The sequence below is a fragment of the Myxocyprinus asiaticus genome, chromosome 21 (assembly GCF_019703515.2).
Source record: "Myxocyprinus asiaticus isolate MX2 ecotype Aquarium Trade chromosome 21, UBuf_Myxa_2, whole genome shotgun sequence".
Lineage (NCBI taxonomy): Eukaryota > Metazoa > Chordata > Actinopteri > Cypriniformes > Catostomidae > Myxocyprinus > Myxocyprinus asiaticus.
This window is the reverse complement of record NC_059364.1, coordinates 39,227,931-39,253,309: the sequence shown is the minus strand read 5'-3', so window position 1 is coordinate 39,253,309 and position 25,379 is coordinate 39,227,931. Positions and strand designations below refer to the sequence as shown.

The following is a 25,379-nucleotide window of genomic DNA, read 5'->3' as shown; positions in this document are numbered from 1 at the left end:
GGGTGGGTGTTATGAAAATATAAACGTTCCAACAACATAATGGCAACCAGCCGAGGTAATGCAGCAGCGCAAAGACGGTGCTCTGAAGTGATGCTTGAGTGAGCAGGACATTCCATTTTTCAAATGCATTTTGCTTTGATTCCTCTGTCCTCATTTCCTTTCCTCGCATCCTTTCCTCTTTTCTTAAGAGGGTGGTTCAAGGATGCAATGAAAGGAAACAAGGATGCATAATTTCAGAAATGAGAAGCATCCTGGCTTTTCATTCTGCTGATTGCCCCCTGCTGACATGGATCTTAAAAATACAAATTTACATGTGCTTCAAGCTAGAAAATACGTATTTTTATTAAGGAGTTTATGTACTGGTCAGGAGTCATGATTAATTGTAAATGTTTTGTAATGGTTACAAAAAATCATTACGTGGGCTTTTCTGAATTTGTTGTGCTTTAATATCATGCAGTAAAACACTGACATAGTGATTGATGTATGTCATCATGAAACAGAGACCCTCCCCTTCAAATCCGAACACAAGTGGTCACAGGAGAAGCATTTAAGTGACCAGGTGTAAACAGTGATGTGTCTCACCTGACCACATGTGATCGTATTATCTGAGACGCATCTTAATACCAGGTGGAAACAGGGTCATAGAAACTGAAATTCTCAAGTTTACATGAATGACACTGCAGGATTATTAATCACTTTATCTTTGCTTGATAAAGTTGTGTATTGTGTTGTAGCAGCTTGAATGTGTTGTAAATGACTGTTGCCTTTTTCACCTTACTTACAGTATGTACAAGGCCATAAACAGCTTGCACAACCTGGCTCTCTTGTCATTGATTTGCACCAAAATGACCCTCTGCATATGTTAATTCAAACAGGCAGATGCAACTGCACCACCTGGATGATGCTCCTCTCTGTGTCTGTCTCAAGGAAGAAGGGTGGAAACTATATCGGTCAAGCTATAAATCTATAGAGGCTATAAAATTGGATTTATATATACTGATCCTTGTCAGAGTAAATAAGAGTAAATAAATAAACAATGGTTACATTTATTGCCTAATTCCTAATTGGGTAAATATTTATATTTATAGGGGCTATGTTTAGGGGGCAGTGGTGGCTCATCATGGTTGACCCTGCACTCTGACCCCAGCTTAGCTGGGATATGTGAAAAAAAGAATTTCACTGTATATGTGCAAATGTATAATGTGTGATAAATGAATAAAATTATAATTAATTAAATTATAGTGAACATGAATGTGCAGGCAATGGTCAAATGCACTACAGAGTGGACACTGAGAACATTCAACAATGCATTTAAATATATCATATCACAATGAAGCATGTACATGAACAAAGGAAATTTCATTTTCTTTTGATTACATCAACTAGGTACACTGGTAGTATGCATTAATTCTAAACATGCAAATGTAATGAATTTAAATTGAGCAGTTTGATTGCAGAGTTCCCGGCAACCTCATCGATAAACCCTTAGCACACATCTTGCATACTCTCATTTGCTCAAATTGGCATTTTCTGTGAGATGGAATGTTGCTCTTCTAACCTGCCACATCTTATTCCAAACAGTGTGTCATGTGAAGCAATGTGAGTGGATATGTAATGGTGCAACAGATTGAGAAGTGTGCCTGCATAATAGGAATGTCAAGTGTTCTATTAATTTGATTCCGAAATGAACTTCAAAAAGGTCAGAACATATTCTTAAGGCTGTAAAAGAGAGCAGCTGCCTTTTCATTTCTTGAAGGCATACTAGAGTTCTCTTTGCCAAGGTAAGAACGGATATAAAAGAACAGCTATGTGCTCATGAAAGCAATAAGGAAAAGTATTATATAAGTCATCGGAGTGGCTGTACAGGCTTTCCTGTGTGACTGTGTTTGTTTCCAGGACAATGCAATCAGACTTTCATTCCCACGTTTAATAGACTGACTAATCTCTCCGTAAATTAGATTTTTGATTAGGCATTAATGTTGTATTCTGGAATACCCAAAAGAGACATTTAAGTGTGTGTAGAGAATTATGCAGTGGATGCAGTGTGTAAATAATTACCACGTTTTGCATGCAGGAGTAACATGCAACGATTGTACATTTTCCAAAATATGCCATGAATATGAAAGAAAGGTGCAATTTTGAATCTTTATAAAAGAAATAGATCACTTTAATACACCTCTACAATAATGAAGATACTTTCAATTTTTTTAGTTCAAGTCATTTGACTAATGGAAAACTTGACATTTCAAGTAATGTTTAATTAAGAAAACTTGTAATGACAACATTAGGGTTTACAGTGTACAAAAGTTTTTCAAAAATGTATGAAACCAACATCGACACAAATATAATATTTCTATGAACTTGACATATGTTTTAAAATAAATATTTAAAAGATTTCTCATTTTTATCACCTCAGACAACCTTATTTGCTATTGACCCTCATATGATCAACAGTATATATTCACTGAAAATCTTTCCATGTGCTAAAGTGTTATCAGTGGATAAAAACTTACATTTCAATCTGTTCCTTACACAAAGCTATACAGTAGTATGACTTTAGAAGACTTAAGAATGAGAATATAATGCTTAAGTTGTCTACGTTTATGGTGTTTGTTTTTTTTTCGCTTGTTAGAACAATAAAAATACTCCCACAATGTTCACTCTCAACTTATTCTAGTTAGGGGATCTAAAATGTGCATAATGCAACTACACTAATATATTTATAAGTATAATAAAACATATTGCTGTTAAAAGCACGATAATACCTGAAGATTGACAGTAACACTTCCCTTTTGAGACTACCTTGAGACAGACGCTAGTGTGCTTTTGGTGAACGAAGATTGAGCTGGGCTCTTGCACAAGCAACTGTATTTGACGCATCGGAAGTGAAAATGTGTTGATGGAAAAGAGCTGCATGCAGATACTTCAGAATCTCTCCTTTTGTATTCCACAGGAAAAAAATAACAACATTTGGGTTTGAAACAATAATTTTTTTTATTTTTGGGGGGGTAACTATTCATATAATCCATTGAATCCATCGGATACGGCCTTTCTGAAAGCCATCTGATAAATTTAAAACAAATCTGATAGAGGACTAATTGAGACAACACACAGCACATCTGCATATTTCCCCTTGCTCTGCAGTGCACTTGCACAGGGCTCTTAGAGCTGCACAGTGGCCTCAGAACAGGTGGTGCAAACAGACGGGCAGCAGCGGGAAACTCGCTGTCCAGACTGGCTCTCTTTTCACTCTCTTTACTCTTCTGATCGACCACTCTCGCTCTCTCTCCCAGTCATCTGGCAAGAGCTTTTGACACGTGCTCTCACAGAGATGACAGAATGGTATTCAATTCAGGGTAAGACATCTTGAGACTGAGCTCACACTTTCTTTACCATTGGACTAAAGTGTGGTTTACATCATTAAGGATTATTTATAAACAATAAGTTTGTATAATTCACTTTAGCAAATAGTTATGTACCAACACCTAATGTGCTGCCCACTGATATATATATAGATCTATATTATATATCAGCGCAGGTGCATATGTATGCAGCAATTAAGGCATCATAGTTACTCTCTTAAAATATAATGCCACCTTCTAAGATACCTCATTTTAGCCAAATTTCAAGGTAGCATCCCATGCATCCTTCATATAGATAAGGCATTGTTACAAGCTCTATGAAAAAATCCAGCCAAGATGGTGAACAAAGAGATCGATTCTAAATATATTTAATATAATACCAAAAAGTATTGTTAAAAAGTAGTTTATTTAAAGGGGTAATGAAATGGAGAATCAAATTTTCCTTGATATTTAGACATATAAGATGTAACTGTACTATAAAAACATACTGTAAATTTCAGAACTCAAAACTTCCTCCCCAGTACATAAAGAGCATTTATAGTTGCCACCTTGCTGAAACATCTCGTTTTGAAATCTGTCTGTTCGTGACGTCACGACACATTGCTTTTGTGCTGTATTTACACACCCCACAACATGCATCATCGCACCCTTGGCCCCGCCCACTGGCGCGCAGTTCAAATCAAGAGAGCAACCCTTCCGTGGCTAACTATTCCTAACATAACATCTAAGGGATCCATCTGAACTATTTTGAATTATTTTGTATATGAACATGAACTACACAGACTCCTTGATCGCTGCCATGTATCTCGCCGCTTTTAAAAGACGCAGTGTCAAGTTACAACTCTGAAAGGGAGTAGCAACTCTCTTTCATTCAGCTGCTGCCTCTTGATGTCTTGAGCACAAATACGTCATGGACACGTTCTTTTGCCCATCTGCACTATTTATGACGTTGGAGTATGTAAACATGTACTAAAAAGAACATCTTTGACTGTTTTGTGTTTCCAGCAATGTGGAAACTTTGGACTATGTGTGTGTGTGTGTTTTTTTTTTTTTTCAGCTTATGTCAGCATGGATTGCTTATGAACCAGTCATGATATTATTCAAGCTTTGCAAAGTAACTGTTATTGAAGGATGTGGCAGTTAAAACACTTGGTCCCCATCAAAAATGTAAGTAAACTGTTTCATTCATGAATATTTCAAATGTCATGACTGTTTGATAGTTTGGTAGTTTGATAGATAGGTGCTGAGTGTTAACAGTTGTGCTTGAGATGAACAGTTTAATATATTTGGATGCAATGTGTTGGATGTGTGTTATGTGTAAACCCTGAAATTTTGTTGTATAATGTTGAGGGGCTTGTTCATTCTCTTCCGATTGAGTTTGCTGAATTTGAGTAGCTGCATGATGTTAGCCATTGAGGTTTTAAGGAGGCACTTAGGACAAAACAGAGCATTTCAGGCAGAGGGCCAAAAACAGGGTGGAAAATGATCACATATTACTAAATTGTGACTGTTTTGGTGCAAAAAAAAAAACTTTTATAACATTATCACTGGACCTCAGGGAAGATAATAAAATTATTAAAAAAAATAGCACTTCATGACCCCTTTAAAAATTTATTGTTTTACCCAATATTTATGTGTGCTTTGCAGAAGCGCAAAAACTATGCAAGTATGCAGTGCATATGGGTGCCATACAAAGAGGGGCGCCAACAGTTGCTAAGGGAGGGAGCTAAATGAAGGCGCACCACAACCCCCCATCAACAACTTTCAAGACGTCCATGGAATTCTGCATACATACAGCATGCTGCTGCCTACGCAGTATGTAAAGCATTCCAAATCCAAATATAAGACCATTGTGACATGTTTTTAACAGTTGAAGCTCTTTTTAACTTGACAGGGTGTCTATAAAAATGCTGTGCTCTTGTGCGAGAGGCTTAAAATTAGCAAGATGCAGGGCAACGGTCACAATTTAAAAGTGAAGTCTTGATAAAATTACTTCTTTGAAGCTCTGATGCAGCATTTTATTTACACAGAGCCAAAGCCTAAAACCTAAAACTTTAAAACTGTACTCTTGTTGCTTTGAAAGCACAGGTATTTCCTTTAGGAAATGCAAATCTAGTTTAAAGTGTGAGAGTATGCAACCTCTCACCTCAAGTTCTTGAAAATCGTCATCCTCATCATCAACATCATAGGACAGTGTCTGGATCTTGGCGTCTTCCATAGAGAGATCCAGAAGCTTGCTGTCAGTGAACAGAATTCCATCTTTAGAGACAGCTGATCCAGAAGAGGCAGGGGTTATGTCCTCAGTGAAGGTGGTTTCACAGCAGTCCCCTCCTTCACCCCATGCTCTCAACATGTTCTCGGGGTAAAGAATGAGGTTGGGTCTGTAGTAAGAGTCTATAGCTTGGGGCAGGGTGCTGGGGTTTAGCAACTGTGGGGGCCCTCTACCATCCTGTGTCCCATTTTTGTCCTTGGACACCACATGGACCTGATACTGTGGGGCAGAATAGACAGACACCAGTCCTTCCTTAGTCTCCACCATTAAGTTATGGGTATTGATCAAGCCATTACACTTGCAACATTCAGGTCCTAGGTCCTCACTCCCTGAAAATTGAGTATTTCCTTGAGTGAGAGTGCCTTTCTCATCTGCCGCTCCTGTTTCTAGTCTTGTTCTGACCCCTCTCTCCATGCTGGTCTATTGAGCAATGGTTCAGAGGAAATGTTTGCCTCACAAATGACTTTGTGGAGGCATGAGGTTTAAGTTTTCCTCCCCTCTATCCTGCAAGAATTCACATCAGCATGGTTATAAAACTGATGGATGATCCTGACACACATCAAAGGAGGTCAAACATCAGGAGTTAATAGAAGATTAATATCAGTAAATGGGTGAATCTCACAAAACCTGTCAGAAATTATATTTTTCTTCAAGAAAATGGAGGCTACTTTAGGACTTTTTTGCAATGGGACATTGTTTTCATGACCAATAAGCACATCCACCCCAATTCTCATTAACGTAATGCAAAAAACTCTCAATCAAGCTAATCTTTTAAATAAGTCATTAGCTACACTACAGTCTACTAACAAAAAGCTATTTAAAGAGGAAAATATTTTAGACAAAAAGCATGGTTACTACAGTAATGTACATTTCACAATGATGACTCTAAGACTTTATAGATATTATGGTTTAATTTTCTGTTAATGCATGATTTTATGTAAAGCTGCTTTGAAACGATGTGTGTTGTGAAAGGTACTATACAAATAAAAATGACTTGACTTGACAGTCATTGTATTTCTCCCTCGGCTCCACTGCTGCATTTGCATTACAATGTGACAAATGTACTAATTTGTGACACTACAGAGCTACTCACTGGAAAATGTAGCTCAATGCTGGAAAAGCTACACTATTATGAAAATAGCTGAACTACTGTCACACTAATGAAAAATATAGTTAGGTTAGTAGTGTCACTATTTTTAGTTAAAGGTACTGTAAGCGATTTAAGCCATTCTGGAACTTCCACCACACAAGCCGTTAAATTAGCCATGTACCCTCTTTCCAAAAACTTGCACTTCAAAGACACACACGCTCACACACAAACACAAACACACTAGAGACCGTTGTGTTGGAGCAGATGGAGGGTTGCCCAACCCTGATTTCGCCACCCAACCCTGAGAGTTTTGCGGGAACAGGACACCGTACCGGCACTTATACGAATGTGTATGGACTGCCCTGTAAACGTACACAATAATTGACAGGTATAATTCTGATTGGCTAAAGAAACTATATGATCATGGTCCACAAACACCTTTTCCCCCTAGACCCACCCCCCAAATTATCCCTATAACCTGATCTGATTTAGGTGAATCAAGTCATCACATCAACACAAAGACTTTTAGTCTGTTATAAGGCATAATATGGTCTTTACAAAAAATACATACAATACAATGCACTTATTGTGTAACTACATTTTGTTCTACAAAATTCTCAGAAAATTCACATTTGTTGAGATTGAGGTTCAGGTATGGGTAGGTTTAGGGGTTGGTTAAGGGTTCAGATTAAGGTAAGGGTTTAGGGTCAGTGTTAAGTTTAACAGTGTAACTACAGATGTAATTAAATGCAGGTACTTTAAATGTAAGTACAATGCAACAACACCACTGTACATAAAATGTGCATTTGCAATCTGCAACCCCCCCCCCAGCCATGTCATAATTATTCAACCCCTATTGCATGTAGCTGTTTCTTAAATATGTAAGGCTACACAAGTAACTGTTTAAAAACAAAATTAAGTCATCAATCTGCAATGGCACTTTTTTAAGTTTTAAAATTTAAATTTAGCGTTGTAAGCAAAAATGAATTTCTATGCAAAAAATGCAATTAAAAATAAGCTGTCTCAAAAACTAATGGAGGAGATTATTTCATTACACAAGAAAGGTCATGGCTAAAAGTACATTTCCAAGCACTTCAATTTCCACCAGACAAAGTTGGCAGGACCATTAATACATTTTTTAAATATGGTACAACAGCAACCTTCTTGGGGTGTGGAAGAAAGCAAAACTTCACCAAGGGAAATGTTGACTTGAATATTCAAGAAGTAATTAGGAAAGACATGTGGAGTCCTAGAAGAAGGTTTTATAGACGTATGACACTAAACTGAAAATGAGTTTTAGACCCATGGGTCAGCAGTACATCTGGAGTAAGATGACAAGGTGATGACAAGAACAACACCATCCCCACAATCAAGCATGGAGGTGGGTCAGTCCTGTTATGGGGGTGTTTTGCGGCTGCAGGAAACGGCTATCCTGACTATATGACTGACACTGTGGATTCTTTCAGGTATCAGGCCATTTTGGCATGAAAAATGTGATGCCTTCAGTGTGTAAATTGAAGCTCGGTGATCACTGGACTTTCCAGCAAGACAATAACACCAAGGATACATCCAAGTTGTCCAAAATCTGGTTCAGGGATAGGTCGTGGAATGTCCTTAAATGGCCCTTTCAGTCCATCATTAAAATCCCATTGCAAACCTTTGTTGGGATTTCAAGGAAGCAGTGGCAGCACAGAAACCAAAGAATGTCAATGAGCTAGAAGCTTTTGCTCATGAGAAATGTGTAAAAATTCTAATAGAGAGGTGTCCGAAGCCTGAGAACACTTACATGAAACATTTATTTGCTGTTATTAAGGACAAAGGTTGCTCCACAAATGATTGACTTTGGGGGTTGAATATGTTTGACATGACATTTGTGGAGAGAATTAGTTATTTTTATTTTAAAATTTGGGTAAACTGAACTCTTTGTTCTCAGAATCACTCAAATGTGTATTAAAAACTTACTTTGACTGTTTACTGAGGTTTTAGTTTATGTGTTTTAATTCACATCACCAGAATGTATTGCTGGTCAGGGGGGTTGAATAATTTCGATTGCAACTGTACATTGAATCAAATGCTTAAGTACATACAGTTGAAGTCAGAAGTTTACATACACCTTAGCCAAATATATTTAAATTCAGTTTTTCACAATTCCTGACATTTCATCATAGAAAACATTCCCTGTCTTAGGTCAGTTAGGATCACTACTTTATTTTAAGAATTTGAAATGTCAGAATAATAGTAGAGAAAATGATTTATTTCAGCTTTTCTTTCTTTCATCACATTCCCAGTGGGTCAGAAGTTTACATACACTTTGTTAGTATTTGGTAGCATTGCCTTTAAATTGTTTAACTTGGGTCAAATGTTTTGGGTAGCCTTCCACAAGCTTCTCAAAATAAGTTGCTGGAATTTTGGCCCATTCCTCCAGACAGAACTGGTGTAACTGAGTCAGGTTTGTACGCCTCCTTGCACACACATTCAGCTTTTTCAGTTCTGCCCACAAATTTTCTATCAGATTGAAGTCAGGGCTTTGAGATGGCCACTCCAATACCTTGACTTTGTTGTCCTTAAGCCATTTTGCTACAACTTTGGAGGTATGCTTGGGGTCATTGTCCATTTGGAAGACCCATTTGCGACCGAGCTTCAACTTCCTGGCTGATGTCTTGAGATGTTGCTTCAATATATCCACATTATTTTCCTTCCTCATGATGCCATCTATTTTGTGAAGTGCACCAGTCCCTCCTGTAGCAAAGCACCCACACAACATGATGCTGCCACCCCCATGCTTCACGGTTGGGATGGTGTTCTTCGGCTTACAAGCCTCACCCTTTTTCCTCCAAACATAACGATGGCCATTATGGCAAAAAAGTAAAAATTTTGTTTCATTAGACCAGAGGACATTTCTCCAAAAAGTAAGATCTTTGTCCCCATATGCACTTGCAAACTGTAGTCTGGCTTTTTTTATAGTGGTTTTGGAGCAGTGGCTCTTCCTTGATGAGCAGCCTTTCAGGATATATCGATATTGGACTAATTTTTACTGTGGATATATAGTACTGTGCAAACATTTTAGGCACTTGTGAAAAATGTTGCATAGTGAGGATGACTTCAAAAATAATGCCATAAATAGTTTAACATCATACAAAGTACAGTAAACATAAAAAAGCTAAATCAATATTTAGTGTGGCCACCTTTGCATTTAAAACAGCCCCAATTCTCCTAGGTACACCTGGACACAGTTTTTCTTGGTTGTTGGCAGACAGGATGTACCAAGCGTCTTGGAGAATTCATCACAGTTCTTCTATCTATTTAAGTCTCAATTGCTTCTGTCTCTTCATGTAATCCCAGACTGACTCAATATTCAGTGGGGGGCTCTGTGGGGGCAATGCCATCTCTTGCAGAGCACCCTGTTCTTCTATTCTAATATTTTCTATTTGCAAAAGGAATGTTTGGGAGTCTAAAATGTATTTTTCCTATTGACACACTAAAGCTGAAGATATAAATAACCATCTTAAGACAAATGTTTTTGTGAAACATCTTAAGTGCCTAAAACGTTTGCACAGTACTGTAGATACTTGTTTACCTGTTTCCTCCAGCATCTTCACAAGATCCTTTGCTGATGTTCTGGGATTGATTTGCACTTTTTGCACCAAACTACGTTCATCTCTAGGAGACAGAATGCGTCTCCTTCCTGAGCGGTATGATGGCTGCATGGTCCCATGGTGTTTATACTTGCATACTGTTGTTTGTAGAGATGAACATGGTATCTTCAGCCATTTGAAAATTGCTCCCAAGGATGAACCAGACTTGTGGAGGTCCACAATTGTTTTCTGAGGTCTTGGCTGATTTCTTTTGATTTTTCCATGATGTCAAGCAAAGAGGCGCTGAGTTTGAAGGTAGTCCTTAAAATACATCCACAGGTACACCTCTAATTCAGTACAGTTCCTATCAGAAGCTAAATGGCTAATTGTCTTAAGGCTTGACATAATTTTCTGGTATTTTCCAAGCTGCTTAAAGGCACAGTTAACTTAGTGTATGTATACTTCTGACCCACTGGAATTGTGAGATAGTCAATTAAAAGTGAAACAATCTGTCTGTAAACAATTGTTGGAAAAATTACTTGAGTCATGCACAAAATAGATGTCCTAAACGACTTGCCAAAGCTATAGTTTGCTCATATTAAATCTCTGGAGTGGTTAAAAAATGAGTTTTAATGACTTCAACCTAAGTGTATATAAACTTCTGACTTCAAATGTAGTAGTTAAAGACACCTAATATAAAGTGGGTCACATAATATCGTATGAGGGAAATGCTGTCTAGTCTGGATACCCTCCAAGGCAATGTATATGACAAGGACCTTGTGACCATATTAAAGACTTCATGCATATAACGTTAAACACATAGTTAATTTAAAACAGACCATGCTGCTTATACATAAACATTTAAAATATAATTTTATTTCCATCTAATATAAAGGCTCACAAATGATCAGTACACTGTTTTGTGTCAAATATCAAAAATGTGGCTATATTTGTCGTCCAGCATCATACAGTGTATCTCAATATCTAGAGATCTGTAGATGGGTAATTCTCAAGAAAATGTCCTAGTCATATTTAACCACAAATCAAAATGATTATTGTGTTGTTGTTTTATTTTATTTTATTTATTTATTTATTTATTTTGCATTAATCAGATGAAGTCTACATTTACATTGTGCCATTATTTTCAGGACACTTCATTACCGTAACACAGTCGTTTTACTATATTACATTAAAAACATGTTGATGTACAATGCTTTTCTAAATCAAAATCCGCGAAAATGAAAGGCATAACAAAGGATTACTACTATAATGTGTAAATACTAGACAATTAAAATAATTTTTTCATGTGGTAATGAGAATTTTAATTTTTAATTTTTGCATTGTAAATGTCAGGTAATTAAAGGGTTTATAAGTGTGATCATCTCCCGTTTCTTTTGCTTTGGCAGAATCACCAATCAATCAACTCTCATAAACGAGCAAGCTTTATGGTCCTATGCGTTAAATGCATCAGTGCAAGAATGAGATCAGAGGTCAGTTGAGACAAACAGACCAAGAGAAAGGTTTCTGTTGCCAGGTTTCAGAAAGCCTCTGATGCATTGATGTCATCTTAGTGCAATCGTTCATTTGCTGTACAAGTTCGTGATCTGACTAGTAACTTACCTTTCAGTGTGAGCTGGTCTAGGTGTCAGTAAATGTAATGCTGAATAACGAATAATCTCATTGTCTGGGTGAAATGTTCGTGTCCGATTTCCTTTATATATTAGTGTTATTTTTGGAGTAGAGCAACATATAAAAGTCCAAAGTTGCTAGTTAGTATCCTCGTTTGAAGAAGTCATCTATCACATGAGTGGGGAAAAAGATCACCACCAAAAACATTTCATGCGGACGCGATGTCGATTATACTGCATTTTGATAGACGTGTAATCACGACTGCGGTAAGACCAGTGGAAAGAGGATGCCACGGAGGGACTGTGAATGTCCGCGCACTACAATGCACTCGCGTTCGCCGTATCTGCACTCTTTATATTTCGGTGCGTTCACGTTGCATGGTCCTAAAGATAACACGAAACAGGACGTTTTCTATTTATGAGCCTCTGTTCAAGGTTTTTTTTTTTTTTTTTTCACATTATATAAAACAAAACAGTGCGCACTGCATTAAAGACATACATTAATCATTTATAACATATTATTATACTAATAAATAAAATAAAAATAATAATAATAATAATAATAATAATAATAATAATAACCTGTGTTCAATACTCTGTCGACCTGGTGACTCTGTGACGTCAGTGTATTTGAAGTCAAATAAAGTAAAATAAAATATAAAACAGATGATTGTTTTATTAATTTAAGATTGCAATAAGTGGTCTTTGCAAAACAGAAAGAGTTTAGAAATAGAAAATAGAAATTTTCTGAAGAAATTGTGAGAGGTGCTTGCCTGCAGAACTCTTCGCCATGATGTTAGGGCAGGGGTTCTCAAACTTTTTAATGCCAAAGACACCCAAATCTTGCGAGGGACCCTCTTCCTAAAATATAAAGGCAGTTTTACATTTTCATGTATAAAAACCCCTTTATATTGTGAGAAAAGTAGTGAGCGATATAATAAGGATGACATGTTGTTTGCTAAATTAAATAATTTGCTTTAAGATTTTCCATTGTACTACAGTCAAAGCAAATGATTAAAATATTATCTGGAATTTTTCTTTTGTATTAAATTGACAGCATATTAGAGAACAATACATTATATATATATATATATAGAGGGAAAAAGTTTTTGTTTAGGGGGTGGGGAATCAATTGGTCAGCTGTGAAATTTCAAGGGTTTTTTCACCCAAAAATGACAATTCTGCTTTCATTTATGCTGCTTACCATCATGTCGTTCCAGAGCCGTACTACTTTTGTTTTTCTGTGAAATACAAGAGGAATTTTGAAAAATGCTCTTTTTCATTCAATAAAAGAAAATGTGTGTGGGGGGGCAGGTTTAAGTGGTTTACGAGGACTTTTTTTTAGGTTACAAACTGGTAATTACAAGGGTGCTATAAATGTGGTTTATGAGGACATTTCTAGTGTCTCCATAATTTAAATCGCTTAAAAAACATACTTGACGATGTTTAATTGAAAATGTAAAAATGCACAAAGTTTTTTGTGAGGGTTAGATTTAGGGGTAGGGTTAGGGGATAGAATCCATAGTTCGTACAGTATAAAAATTATTATGTCTATGTAAGTCCAAGCTATAAGGATAGCTGCACCAACATGTGTGTGTGTGTGTGTGTGTGTGTGATTACACAACTATATATAAACCATATCAATAAAATATCTTACCTGTTGAGTAAGAAAAAAGCCATCTCTGGGTCGCTTTTAAATCCTTTCAGTTGTGCCACCTCTGAAAAGCCAAGCCGATGTTGATTCGGGTTTTATTACAGACTCTGTCGCTTTCCCTTTTTGCTTGTAGACTCTGCTGTGTTCGGGGTTTCTTTGTTTTTACAACTGGTGATTCCCCGGAGGTTTGCTATTTTGAATGATCCATGGTAAATTTTTCTCGTTCGTTGTGACAACAAACTTTCAGCTTCAGCTACTCCCACAACATACGCGCACTACAGTAGCCAGTGCTTATTTTCTCTGTGTACGGATATGACGTGAACATGTGAACATGCACGGGCGAATGACGTATGTATGCAATTTCCCGCGAAATCCGTCCCGACAGCTCTAAAATATAAATCATTATTATAGGTTTATCAAAGTGTATTAAGGTAAAATTAAGACATGGTTTGGAAAATGGATTTTTGTTGCACTCTCTCATTAATAACATTTTGTTTTTTTTTTTAACAAACAAGTTACATAGTGTAGCTTTAAATTGCTTTAAAATTAATCAAAAAATGTGTGAAATTAAAGAAAGATCTAAAATTCAACACTGCCATCCAGTGTTTTAAAATAGAAGACATGTATGTAGATGTAACTGGGAAAAGGCAATGGACCTTATTCGCAGACTTACAGTCTCTTCAATTTGTTGGACTGTTGTCAAAGTGTTGCAGGTCCTTCCACTAACAAAACATTGAAAAAAAATAAAAATAAAAAATAAATCTTTCCAAAAATTTCAGTAGACAAAAATCTCCAGAAAAAAATCTTCTTTTTTCGTAGATGATCAATATTCCCTCCTCTTGTTGGGAATTCCGAGGAACAAGAAGGACATGGGATGGTTAAATTCTTTAAAGGTGCACTCCGTAATTTTTTCCTCATTAAAAAAGTTTAACTTTTATTTTAAAAGTTTACGTTTATTCTACATGGAGAGGGTCTGTACATGGGGGCTGCCACGTTAAAATCACATGATCAGCCGAATACTACTCGCTTAATCTCAGTAACCGTCCTGTTATTTGACACTTTCACTCATTGATTAAAGTATTCATGGCTGACTGTGAATACTAAATTTCTACAATGGCATCTGAAACTGAAAACTATTGATTTTAAATGAGACTACATCCAAGCCGCTAGGTGTCAGTGTAAGTCCAAGATGACACAAAGACAAAAGTTACTGAGTGCACCTTTAAAATGTCTTGCTACAGGATTATTGAGGTCACCCCTTTTAATTGAACTCCTGTGCTCAGTGATGCGGTCTTTTAGGCAACATGGTGTTTCCCCAACATAAACCTTTTCACAGGGGCATGGTATCATATATATGACGTTTTTAGTTTTGCATGTGATTAAACTATTTATACCTGTACTGTTTTTGTATACAGGATGATTAAAAACTAAATTTCTTGTACACTGACAGTTAATACAGTTACCATATTTGAAGTTTCCAAGAGGAGCTTTTCCTGTGAGAGTATTTGTTGCAAACTCCTTTGGGACATGAGCTCTCATTACTTTGTTCCTGAAGTTTCTGGCTCTTTTGTAAGTAATGAGGGGCGGGTCTTTAAATGTGTCTTTTAGAAATGGATCACACTGAAGAACATGCCAATGTTTTTTGACCACCTTACTGATTTCAATAATTTTAGGGGCATAGGTGGTACTGTAACATTTGCTGCTGCTGGCAATGACAATGCAGACTAAGACGAAGAAGTAAAGAACCCAAGTGGAAATGTATTCCACCAGTGTATACAAAACCCTAACTACAATCATAAATAAACATAAACATGAACTTAACATAACAGCGTGGCTTGGCAAGACAAGGCGTGAAGCATGGGATCAGGGCAATGTCTGTGGAAGGTGGAGCCATGAGAGACTCGAGGGGCGGAGCCTTGAGACTTGAGGGGTGGAGCCATGGAAGGCGGAGCCCTGAGAGACTTGAAGCGCGACACCATGGAACTTGGTGCCCGGAGAGTAGCCGATGACTTGAAGGACCATGGTGGAGCCGGAGGTTTGGAGAACCAAGGTAGCGCCCAAGGCTCGGAGGACCGAGGTGGAGCTGGGGGATCAGAGGACAGAGGCGGAGCTGGTGGGACTGAGGACCAAGGCGGAGCCGTAGGGAAGGAGGTCCCCGGTGGAGCTGCAGGCTCGGATTGACGAAGCGTAGCTGTGGGATTGGAGAGCTCAGGTGGAGCCAGGTGACCGACTGACCAAGGTGGAGCTGGAGGGACAAGGGACCCTAGTGAAGCCGATTGGCCAAAGAACCACGGTGGAGCCGAAGAGACATAGAGCCAAGGTGAGACTGAGGGCTCGGAGAACCAAGGCAGAGTCCAGGGTCAGAGTCGGAGGGTCTAGGCAAATTCGGAGGGTCGGAAGTTCCCCTTGTCTAATCCTGAGGAAACATCCATAGGGTGGGTACAAGGGCAGGAACCATCTCCAGGTCCAATAGCTCAGATGTGTCTATGACATGGCATGGAACAGATTCAGGCGTGGCCTGTGACGTGGCATGGAGCAGGTTCAGGCTTGGCTGTGATGTGGCATGGAGCAGGCTCAGGCGTGGCTGTGAAGTGACATGGAGCAGGCTCAGGCGTGGCTGTGACGTGACATGGAGCAGGCTGAGGCATTGCTGTGACGTGGCATGGAGCAGGCTGAAGTGTTGCTGTGACATGGCATGGAGCAGGCTGAGGCATTGCTGTGACATGGCTCGAAGCAGGCTGAAGCATTGCTGTGACATGGCATGAAACAGGCTGAGGATCCAGGGCAAAAGATTGTGCTAGTTCAGCGACAATGATGAGGAACTCTGGCTCGGCGGCCATGTCGTGGAACTCTAGCTCGGTAGCCATGTCATGGAACACTGACTCGGCGGCCATGTCGTGGAACTCTGACTCGGCAGCCATGTCATGGAACTCTGACTCAGCATCCGCCTCCACCACAGTGAACGTGGAACCAATAATCTGCAGAATTCCTCCGCATAATCCTCCAGGCAACGATTCCCCTGGTGAAGTCGAAGAAGCTGGATTGCTGGGTTCATATTGCATCAGTCAGGTATTTTATTATGTTTGCTGCTGCTGGCAATGACAATGCAGAGAAGATGAAGAAGTAAAGAACCCAAGTGCAAATGTATTCCAACAGTGTATCCAAAACCCTAACTACAGTCATAAATAAACATAAACATGAACTTGACATAACATAAACTTGGCTTGGCATAATTAGACTCGACATAAACTTGAACAATCCAACAAAGTTACATTCACAAACAATACCTGACAATGGACCATGGAAAACATGAAGGTTAAATGCATGACATGGGAGAACACATGACAAAGATAACCAATAAACACAAAGAACTCTAAACAAGATAACAAGACAATCAACCAATGAAAACAAGACACATGAACATGGAGGGAAACATGAAATCACATGACAAGGGACCCACATGACATAAAACAGGAACTAGAAATTTCTAAATAAAAGACATGAAAAACATGAACCAACATAATACACATGACAGGTACAATAGTGTAACAGCTTCACAGCAGAAGGGAAGGAGAACACAGGGAAGTGGGTATTCCAGGTTCAGGTAAGACTTTTAATTGGCCACTTGAGTGCTTTACAACTTCACAAACACATCAGCTTCACAGGCACGTAGTTACTTAAACACATCAGCTTCACTAACACAATAGATTAAACGCAACAGCTTCAGGAGCACCGTGGCCTTCCTTGTGCCAGACTCTCTCTCTCCTCTGCTGGTGGTGTGGCTGCTTATATGCCGCTCTCCCCATACTCACTTGAATTAGAAACAGGTGTTAAACATACACTAGCTCAGGTGCAAGCGCCCTTACCACTTTCTATCTCTCTGGACGGACGCTTGACCATGCCCCTGCTGCCACAAATATATAAGACCTGGTTTTGATGAAGAATTCTTGACTGGATGTTAGCAATTTTCATGGCTTTTTGCATGCACATTCTGTTCTGCATTTAAGAGCCATTCTTATAATTTCTCTCTTTGAATTTAAATATAATTTGTTGTTTTCTTGTTTCGTAGTCCACATTGTCTTCACAAATATGTTTCAATCTTGTGAGCTGGCTTATTGGCAAGATCCTTTTTAAAGAGGCAGGATGAAAACTTTGACCATGTAGCAGAGTATTTCTGTCTGTTGGTTTTGTATAGAGGGATGAAAAGAGACTTGTTCCTCTTCTCCTGGCATGTATGTCAAGGAAATTAATTTCTTCAGCACTAAATGTTAAAGAACATTTGAATCTGCCAAAATTGGTGTTTAAAAAGTGTAAAAAACCATGAAGAGTTATGACTGGGCCTCTCCAAAGTACAAAGACATCATCAATGTTTCTTTCTCATGTGTGAGAGAAAAGGGTTTGTTTGTGATTTATATTATAAATTTTCTTCCAATAGGCCCACAAAAAGGTAATCAAAGCTAGTTTCCATTTTTGTTCACATTGCAGTTCCCGGAAGAATTGGGATATAATTGAAAAAGAAAAAGTTCCTTTTTAAAACAAAACAGGCTAAACTGGTTAAAAAAGCTGTAGATGGTGTTGTTGTCATCCTGGTATCAAGAACATGATCTAGTGCATCAAGTCCTTTACTGTGGTCAGTATTAATATAAAGAGATTCAATGTCATGGTTACACATAATTGTCTCTGAGTCAAGTTGTGGAAGATCTTTAAGACAAAGTAAAAACTCAGTACTGGCTTTAATATAAATGTTCAATGGGGAACAAGGGGCTTTAATAAGATGGTCCTCAAAATTGGAGATATTGTCTGTGAGACTGCCCATCCCAAAAACGATAGCTCTGCCAGGGGGATTCTGTAGTTTGTTGTGGATTTTTGGAAGAATATGTAAAATAGCCTTAAGAGGATGTTCACTGAGTAAAAATGTTGATTCTCTGGGGAAAAGTCACCACTGAGTACACCATCTTCAAGAGAATGCTGTTTGATGTTCTCTGGAGATATTTTTATGGGAAAAATTCCTATTTCTTAAGTGATTTTCAAATTCTCATTCTTTCAGTCTACAGTATGTTTCAGTTGTGTGATTCCTACTCTTTGGAGGGATGAAGGTACTTTTGATATTTACAAAAATTCCTTCCTTCTTAGATCTCTAAAAAATCTTTGTAGATCTAAATAAAGTTCAAAACTACTTATCGAAAGAGTGGGAATAAAGGGCAAGCTTAGTTCCAGTACCGATATTTTGGTAGTCAATTCAGTCTTACTTAAGTTGATAACTGGCGACCTCTTGTGTGATGTTGTGATCTGGTCCATGGGTGACAAAATGGGTTTTCTTCTTATGCCCCTGCGTGTTCATTTTGTCTTGAAGTTTGGTTGATTAAGTGTTTGTTCACTGGAGGTCTTAGAGGTGGAAACTGATTGTGGTCTGTGGTGAGTTACCGATGCCTCAGCTAACATCGCCCCTGACAACACTAATCACAGCACACACCCCCAATCACCAATCACCACTCACAACTTACGGCTATCCTGCAATTACCAGGATGGGGATATAAAAACCAGCAGGAGAAACAGAAGGTAGAGTGTAATTTCTCAGCACAAGCATAACGCTAGATGTCTTTCTCTTTCCAGAGAGTGATTGTGAATGGCCCAGGAAGATTTCCCACATACACAGAGTTGACACTTACCCCACATAACGGAAGGTCTCCGACTGCTCACTGGACACGCAGCCACCACTCTTCACAGTGCACCAGTTTATGATCTCCACATTCACTTCTACTGACAATAAAAGCTCCCTCTAGGCTGAATCATAATACGTGTCTGTTATCCTTTTCCCCAGCTGCTCATTCAGTGATGGAGAATGCGGGCATCCATGCTCAGACATGAAAGACCCATGGAGGCAGCTCCTTCCCCCAGAGTGGGAGACATCATCAAGTATCTCAACAAGGTCTCGGTCCACCAGGCTCAATGGCAGGAAGGTGCAGGCCATCCTCGTCACTGTGAGCAATGTGAGCTTGGTCCAGCCCAACCTGATAGGAATGGGAAACTGGGCCGATCCCTCCTCCCTATCACCTGCATCCACGGCAACACCAGGTAAGTCCCCGCTCACTCTGTTTCCATTACCACCGCCCCTGGTACCTGGACTGTAGAGGTGGGGGTGATGAAAGACCTCCCGATGCCCTTGCTGCTGGGGAGGGATTGGCCTGGGCTGGTCCAGCTCCTTCATCACGCTGAGCAACCCACCCACAGGAGAGGACCACCCAAAGCCAGGAAGGCTCGCAGTCACCAGGCTTACCTATCATTGGAGAGCGAGAGAGCAGGTGAGTCCCCACATACTAATCTAGAATCTTCTCTGATATCTTCCAATGGGTCACTGCTGGCAGCTCCCTCAGATGAGAACAATGTGAAGATGACCGCCTCAAACACTGGTGGAAGCAGGTCAGAGTGGTCAAAGGGAAAGACCATCTTCCCCCACCTCATCCCTCTCCACACTTCGATGTGAAAAATGGCTTGTTGTACTGTTTAGCGATCAGGTGGGGCTAGGAGAAGGGGCTGTTAGTTCTCCCATGGGACAAGACAGAGATGGTGCTCACCCTGGCACACTCACACCTGATGGCTGGACACCTGGGTCCAGAGAACACCCTCCAGCGCATTTAGGATTGGGTATGAATGCTGAAATCCGCCTTTACTGCCAAGCCTGTGGAGTGTGCCAATGAATGGCACCCCAGAAACCACCACCCGCCCCCCTGGTGATTGAGGCACCATTTAATCACATTGGCATGGACCTAGTGGGGCCGCTGACTAAATCTGACCGGGGCCACGAACATATCCTTGTGATAGTGGACTACACTACCAGATACCCCGAGGACATCCCACTCCACTGGATGACATCATCTGCTATTGCGAAGGAGATCATCATGCTTTTCAGCCGTGTGGGTATCCCATCTGAGATTCTGATGGACCAGGGAACTCCCTTCATCTCCCGGCTGATGGCCAATCTGTGTAAATTGATGGCCTAGTGGAATAGTTTAATCAAAGCCTCAAAAGAATGCTGAAACAGGTTGTGGCTAAGGATGGCCGTGACTGGGACCTCATGCTCCTGTACGTGCTCTTCGGTATCCGAGAAGTACCGCAAGCCTCCACAAGATTCACACCTTTTGAACTCCTCTTCAGCCGACAACCCCAGGGCCTACTAGACATTGCCCAGGAGTATTGAGGACAACAGCCTTTCCCACATCGCTCTGTCATCAAGCACGTGTGGGGCATGAGAGAGCGGATAGAGAAGGTCATGCCTCTGGTTCGAGAACACCTAGTAGAGTCCCAGCATGCCCAACAATGACTTTACGATCGGCCGGTGCAGCCACGTAATTCCACCCAGGCAACCGGGTCCTTGTCTTGGTTCATAATGCTTTTTCTAAATTTCTTGCATCCTGGCAGGAGCCCCATATGGTGGTGGAGTGAGGGGGAGCCATCAATTACCAGCTGCGCCAACCTGGGAGACGAAGGTCTCACCAGATCTAACATGTCAACCTCCTGAAATACTGGGTGGAGGAGCATTGTGAGATCACCCTCTTGGCCCAGGGTGAGGACCCTGTCGTGGACCTGGGCGACCAACTCTCAGCCCACCAACACCAAGAACAGAAGGCCCTGGTCCATCAATTCATGGATGTCTTCTCCGATCTCCCCAAGTGGACCACCACAATAATCCATGACATACAAACTCCACCAGGAGTTGTCATGTGGCAGCGGCCCTACCGAGTCCCTAAGTCTCGCCAACAGGCCATAGAGGAGGAAGTACAGAGGATGCTCAAGCTAGGAGTAATTGAGCCCTCTAAAAGGCCATGGTCCAGCCCGATCGTCATGTTCCCGAAGCCCAATGGCAACCTCCGGTTTTGTAATGATTTCCGGAAGGTAAATGAGATTTCTCAGATTGACAGCTACCCCATGCCCCAAGTGGACGAACTGGTTGAATGGTAGGGAAGGACCCACTATATCTCCACCTTGGATCTCACAAAAAGTTATAGGCAGGTCCCGCTCTCCCTCCAAGCCAAGGAGAAGATGGCGTTTAACACCCCCTCGGGACACTGGCAGTACTGGGTCCTTCCCTTTGGGCCGCACGTGGCGCCCACCATGTTCCAACACATGAAGGATATCATCCTGCGCCCCCATCAGAACTACACTGCCGCCTACCTGGATGATGTAGTCGTCCACTTGGAGAGTTGGTAGGACCACATGACCCAGCTCTGGGAGGTGCTGTCGGCATTGCGATGGGCTGTAATAACCACTAACCCCTGGAAATGCCACCTCAGGTTATCAGATGTACGCTACCTGGGGTACCGCATCAGCCATGGACTGATTCTGCCTCAAGAGGATAAGGTGGTGGCAATCCAAAATTTCCCACGACCAACCAGCAAAACTCAGGTACGTGCCTTTCTGGGGTTAGCGGGTTATTATCATTGTTTTATTCCAGGTTTCTCCTCTGTGGCTTGCCCATTGACAGATCTGACCAGAAAAGGGCAGCGGAAAAGGTGCAGTGGAACCCAGAGTTGGAGGCGGCCTTCCAATGGCTGAAGACTGCCCTGACATCATCCCCAATACTGCATGCCCCAGACTTCTCGCTGCACTTCACCCTCCAGACAGACATCTCCAACACGTGACTATGAGCCGATCAACAGAGAAGAACATCTGGTGACCTTCATCGTAAGGATTACCCAATGGTTTCTGGCCGTCCAGGATTTCTACTTTGTGGTGTGACTTCGGGCTGGGTCAGCAAACGCAGTCAATGGGAATACAGGCAGTCTCTCCAGGATGTTCTGTGCAAGATCAGGTCTGGTAAAGGAAAACACCCCCCCCCCCCAAACTAACCTCTGCTTCTCACTACAGCAGATGTAGGATGTCTCAAAGATGGGGGGATGTGGCGAGTTACCGATGCCTCAGCTAACGTCACCCCTGGCAACACTAATCATAGCACACACCCCCCATCACCACACACAGCTTGACGGCTCTTTCTCGAGAATGATTGAGAATCGCCTAGGAAGATTTCCCACCGGCGCTGCCCATGTACACAGAGACGACACTTACCCCACATCATGGAAGGCCTCTGACTGCTCACTGGATATGCAGCCACCACTCTTCACAGTGCACCAGTTCACCGATCTCCACATTCACTTTTATTGACAATAAAGTCGTAATCCGTGTCTGTTCTCTTTTCCCCAGCTGCTTGCTACAGTTCCAAAAAAGAAAACTGTTATCTTGTTGTTTTTGTGGTTAGGATTGGAAGGGAATATTTTCATCTGATTACTCTTTGAATTTCTTGATTCCTGGTTGAAGGTTTTTGTTGAGATGTAGAAGACATGGAATTGGATGTGGTGTTGTTTTTTGACCAAGGGTATGGTATATACTGTATATATATCCAGTCTTACAGTCTTTTTCATCTCTTAAAAATGTCCTTTTAGGTACACTCATTATTTTTTTCCTCATTAAAAAAGTTTAACTCCTAAAGACATTAATTGTAATTTTGCAAGATATGTAGGAAATCATGACCACTCACATTAAAATGAAGACTCAAGTCATATCAATAACTTCATAAAAGCTGTTTTATTCTACATGTAGAGGGTCCGCACATGGGGATGCCATGTCAGAATCACATGACCAGCCGAATACTACTCGCGTAATCTCAGTAACCGTCCTGTTATTTGACACTATATGTCAAGAAACGGATCGATTATCTGGAGTCATCGGAGAGGGAATTATCTGCTAATCTGCTAGTGACCAAGATGGATTTGGAGCGCATCTGTGAGAAGTTGGAGGATATGGAGAACTGTAGCCATAACGTCCATGTTGTTGGAATTCCTGAGGCTGAAGAGGGTGAGGATATGGTGAAATTCCTGGACAGGCTCTTTCCGAGTCTGCTCGACATAACAGGCCATAAGCTGGAAATCCGCTGAGGGAGACAGGCCCCGATCAATTCTGGCTAAATTTCTGAGATCATCCAATAAAGATCTCGTGTTACGCGAGGCGAGGAGTAAAGGAAGTCTTTCATGGAGGAACCACAGCATTTTTTCAACAAGAGAGAAATGTGATCGATTCAAGGAATGCAAGAAATTCTTTTGCACTGATGTTCCTGGCCAAATTGAGAACAGATGCTAAGGATGGCCGTAAAACATTCACATGTCCCCAGTAAGTGATGTCCTTTATAAAGTCAATGGAATGAGTAAGTTATTTTGTGGTACTCACGTTGTAGCCGAATGGACCAACTCACTGAACATTCATTTGACTGTTCGAGGGAACTGAACGCCTTTTTTGTTCTTTTTGTGCTGGTTCCACCTAGCGGCTGGAGTTTGTTTTGTGGAGGGAGTTTGTTTTGTGGAGTATTTCTTGCAAGACATTGGATTGATTAGGTCATTTGTTGCACTCATGTAGCAGCCGAATGGGCCGGCTCACTGAACATTTATTTGACTGTCCGAGGAAAATGAGCACCTTTTTGTTTTTTTTTTGCTGGTTCCGCCTAGTGGCTGGAGTTTGTTTTGTGGAGGAACACACCTTCGGGACAGTTATGTGGATGAATCAACATGTTCTTTGTGTTTATTCTGCCTATTGGCAGGAGTTTGTTTTATAGATTATCTCTTGTTGTGTAATTCTGTCTCAAAGAATTTGTATAGAAACACCGGACTTGAGCAATCCGACAGCAAAGTTGTCGCAGGAACTCAAGTAGGCGTACATGGACTGTTTGAGTTTAGAGGGATGGACGCCAGTTGGCGCTGTCCTGCACGGGGTTAATACGCACGTTTTTCTTTTTTCTGTTTGTTTGGTTCGGGGGAAGTTTGGGGTTTGTTTGTTGCACTAATATTGGAACGTGGTCTTTATAATTTTGTTTTTGACACACAATCTATTTTTTCTAATATGTCAAAATGTCAGATGTTAATATGAGTGGATTGTCTCCATAAAAAGAAGGAAGGTTATTTCTCTTCTTAAGCGTAAGAAATATGATATAGTGTTTCTACAAGAAACGCATCTTTCCCTGCAGGAAGCTGAAAAATTTGGAAAGATATGGGGTGGACATGTTTTCTTTAGTGCTGCCTCGAGTATGAGCAGGGGAGTCATTACACTGATAAGTAAGCATCTACAATTCTAATGTCTCAAACAGATTAAAGATAAATTAGGAAGAGTCATTTTTGTTTTAGCAGAAATTCGGGGGCAAAGTCTTATTTTGGCTAATATTTACGGGCTAGCACCCCTCATGATATAATACTGGGAGGAGACTTTAATCTTTTGATGGACTCAGTCTGTCACGTATTCCCTGTTTTTGTGCTTAGACTTTTATTTTGAAATTCTTGTTTAGTTCCCCGTTCCTGTTTCCTGTTATTTTTGTAGTCCTTTATAGTTTCCTTTCATGATTGGTTTTCCCTTGGTTGTTTTCCCCAGGTGTTCCTCGTTCCCTTGTTTGCCCTTGTGTATTTAAGCCCTTGTTTCCCCTGGTTTCTTTGTCAGTCTTCACATGTATTGTTATGTTCTGTGCTTGGTTCCCTGTGTTTTGTTTCGTTATATTCTGAGCAACTTTGTTATCTTTTGTTTCATTAAAAGCTGTGTTTAGATCCTCATTCCTCGCCTGCCTCATCACAGAAAGACTGACCCAAAATGGATCTGGCGGCTGTCAGAATTCTACTTCTGAAGCAAGAGGACCGTCCAGTTGAGGATCACGTCCGTGAGTTTTTAGAGCTAGCGAATTTAATGCACTATCCAGATCGCTCTCTGGTGGTTTTCTTCCAGACCGGTCTGAATAGTGCACTGAAGGAACTGATGCCTCCAGCTGATCC

General features: G+C 40.5%; 2 protein-coding genes across 4 annotated transcripts in view; both read right to left on the bottom strand.

Moving 5' to 3' along the window:
* The window catches only part of LOC127412411 (synapse differentiation-inducing gene protein 1-like), a 55,001-nt gene extending 42,764 nt beyond the window's left edge, over positions 1-12,237 (bottom strand). The window contains exons 1-3 of one of the 3 annotated variants that reach the window (XM_051648741.1): positions 11,920-12,237; positions 6,973-7,086; positions 5,509-6,138 (exon numbers count right to left, since the gene is read on the bottom strand). In XM_051648741.1, coding sequence (XP_051504701.1) covers positions 5,509-6,048 — 540 coding nt within the window. In that variant the 5' untranslated portion in view covers positions 6,049-6,138; positions 6,973-7,086; positions 11,920-12,237. The remainder of the gene's footprint in view (positions 1-5,508; positions 6,139-6,972; positions 7,087-11,919) is intronic. The other 2 variants (XM_051648742.1, XM_051648740.1) reach the window with 2 other exon arrangements.
* The window catches only part of LOC127412406 (prosaposin-like), a 245,168-nt gene that overhangs the window by 169,252 nt on the left and 50,537 nt on the right, over positions 1-25,379 (bottom strand). The gene's annotated exons all lie outside the window — the stretch shown is intronic.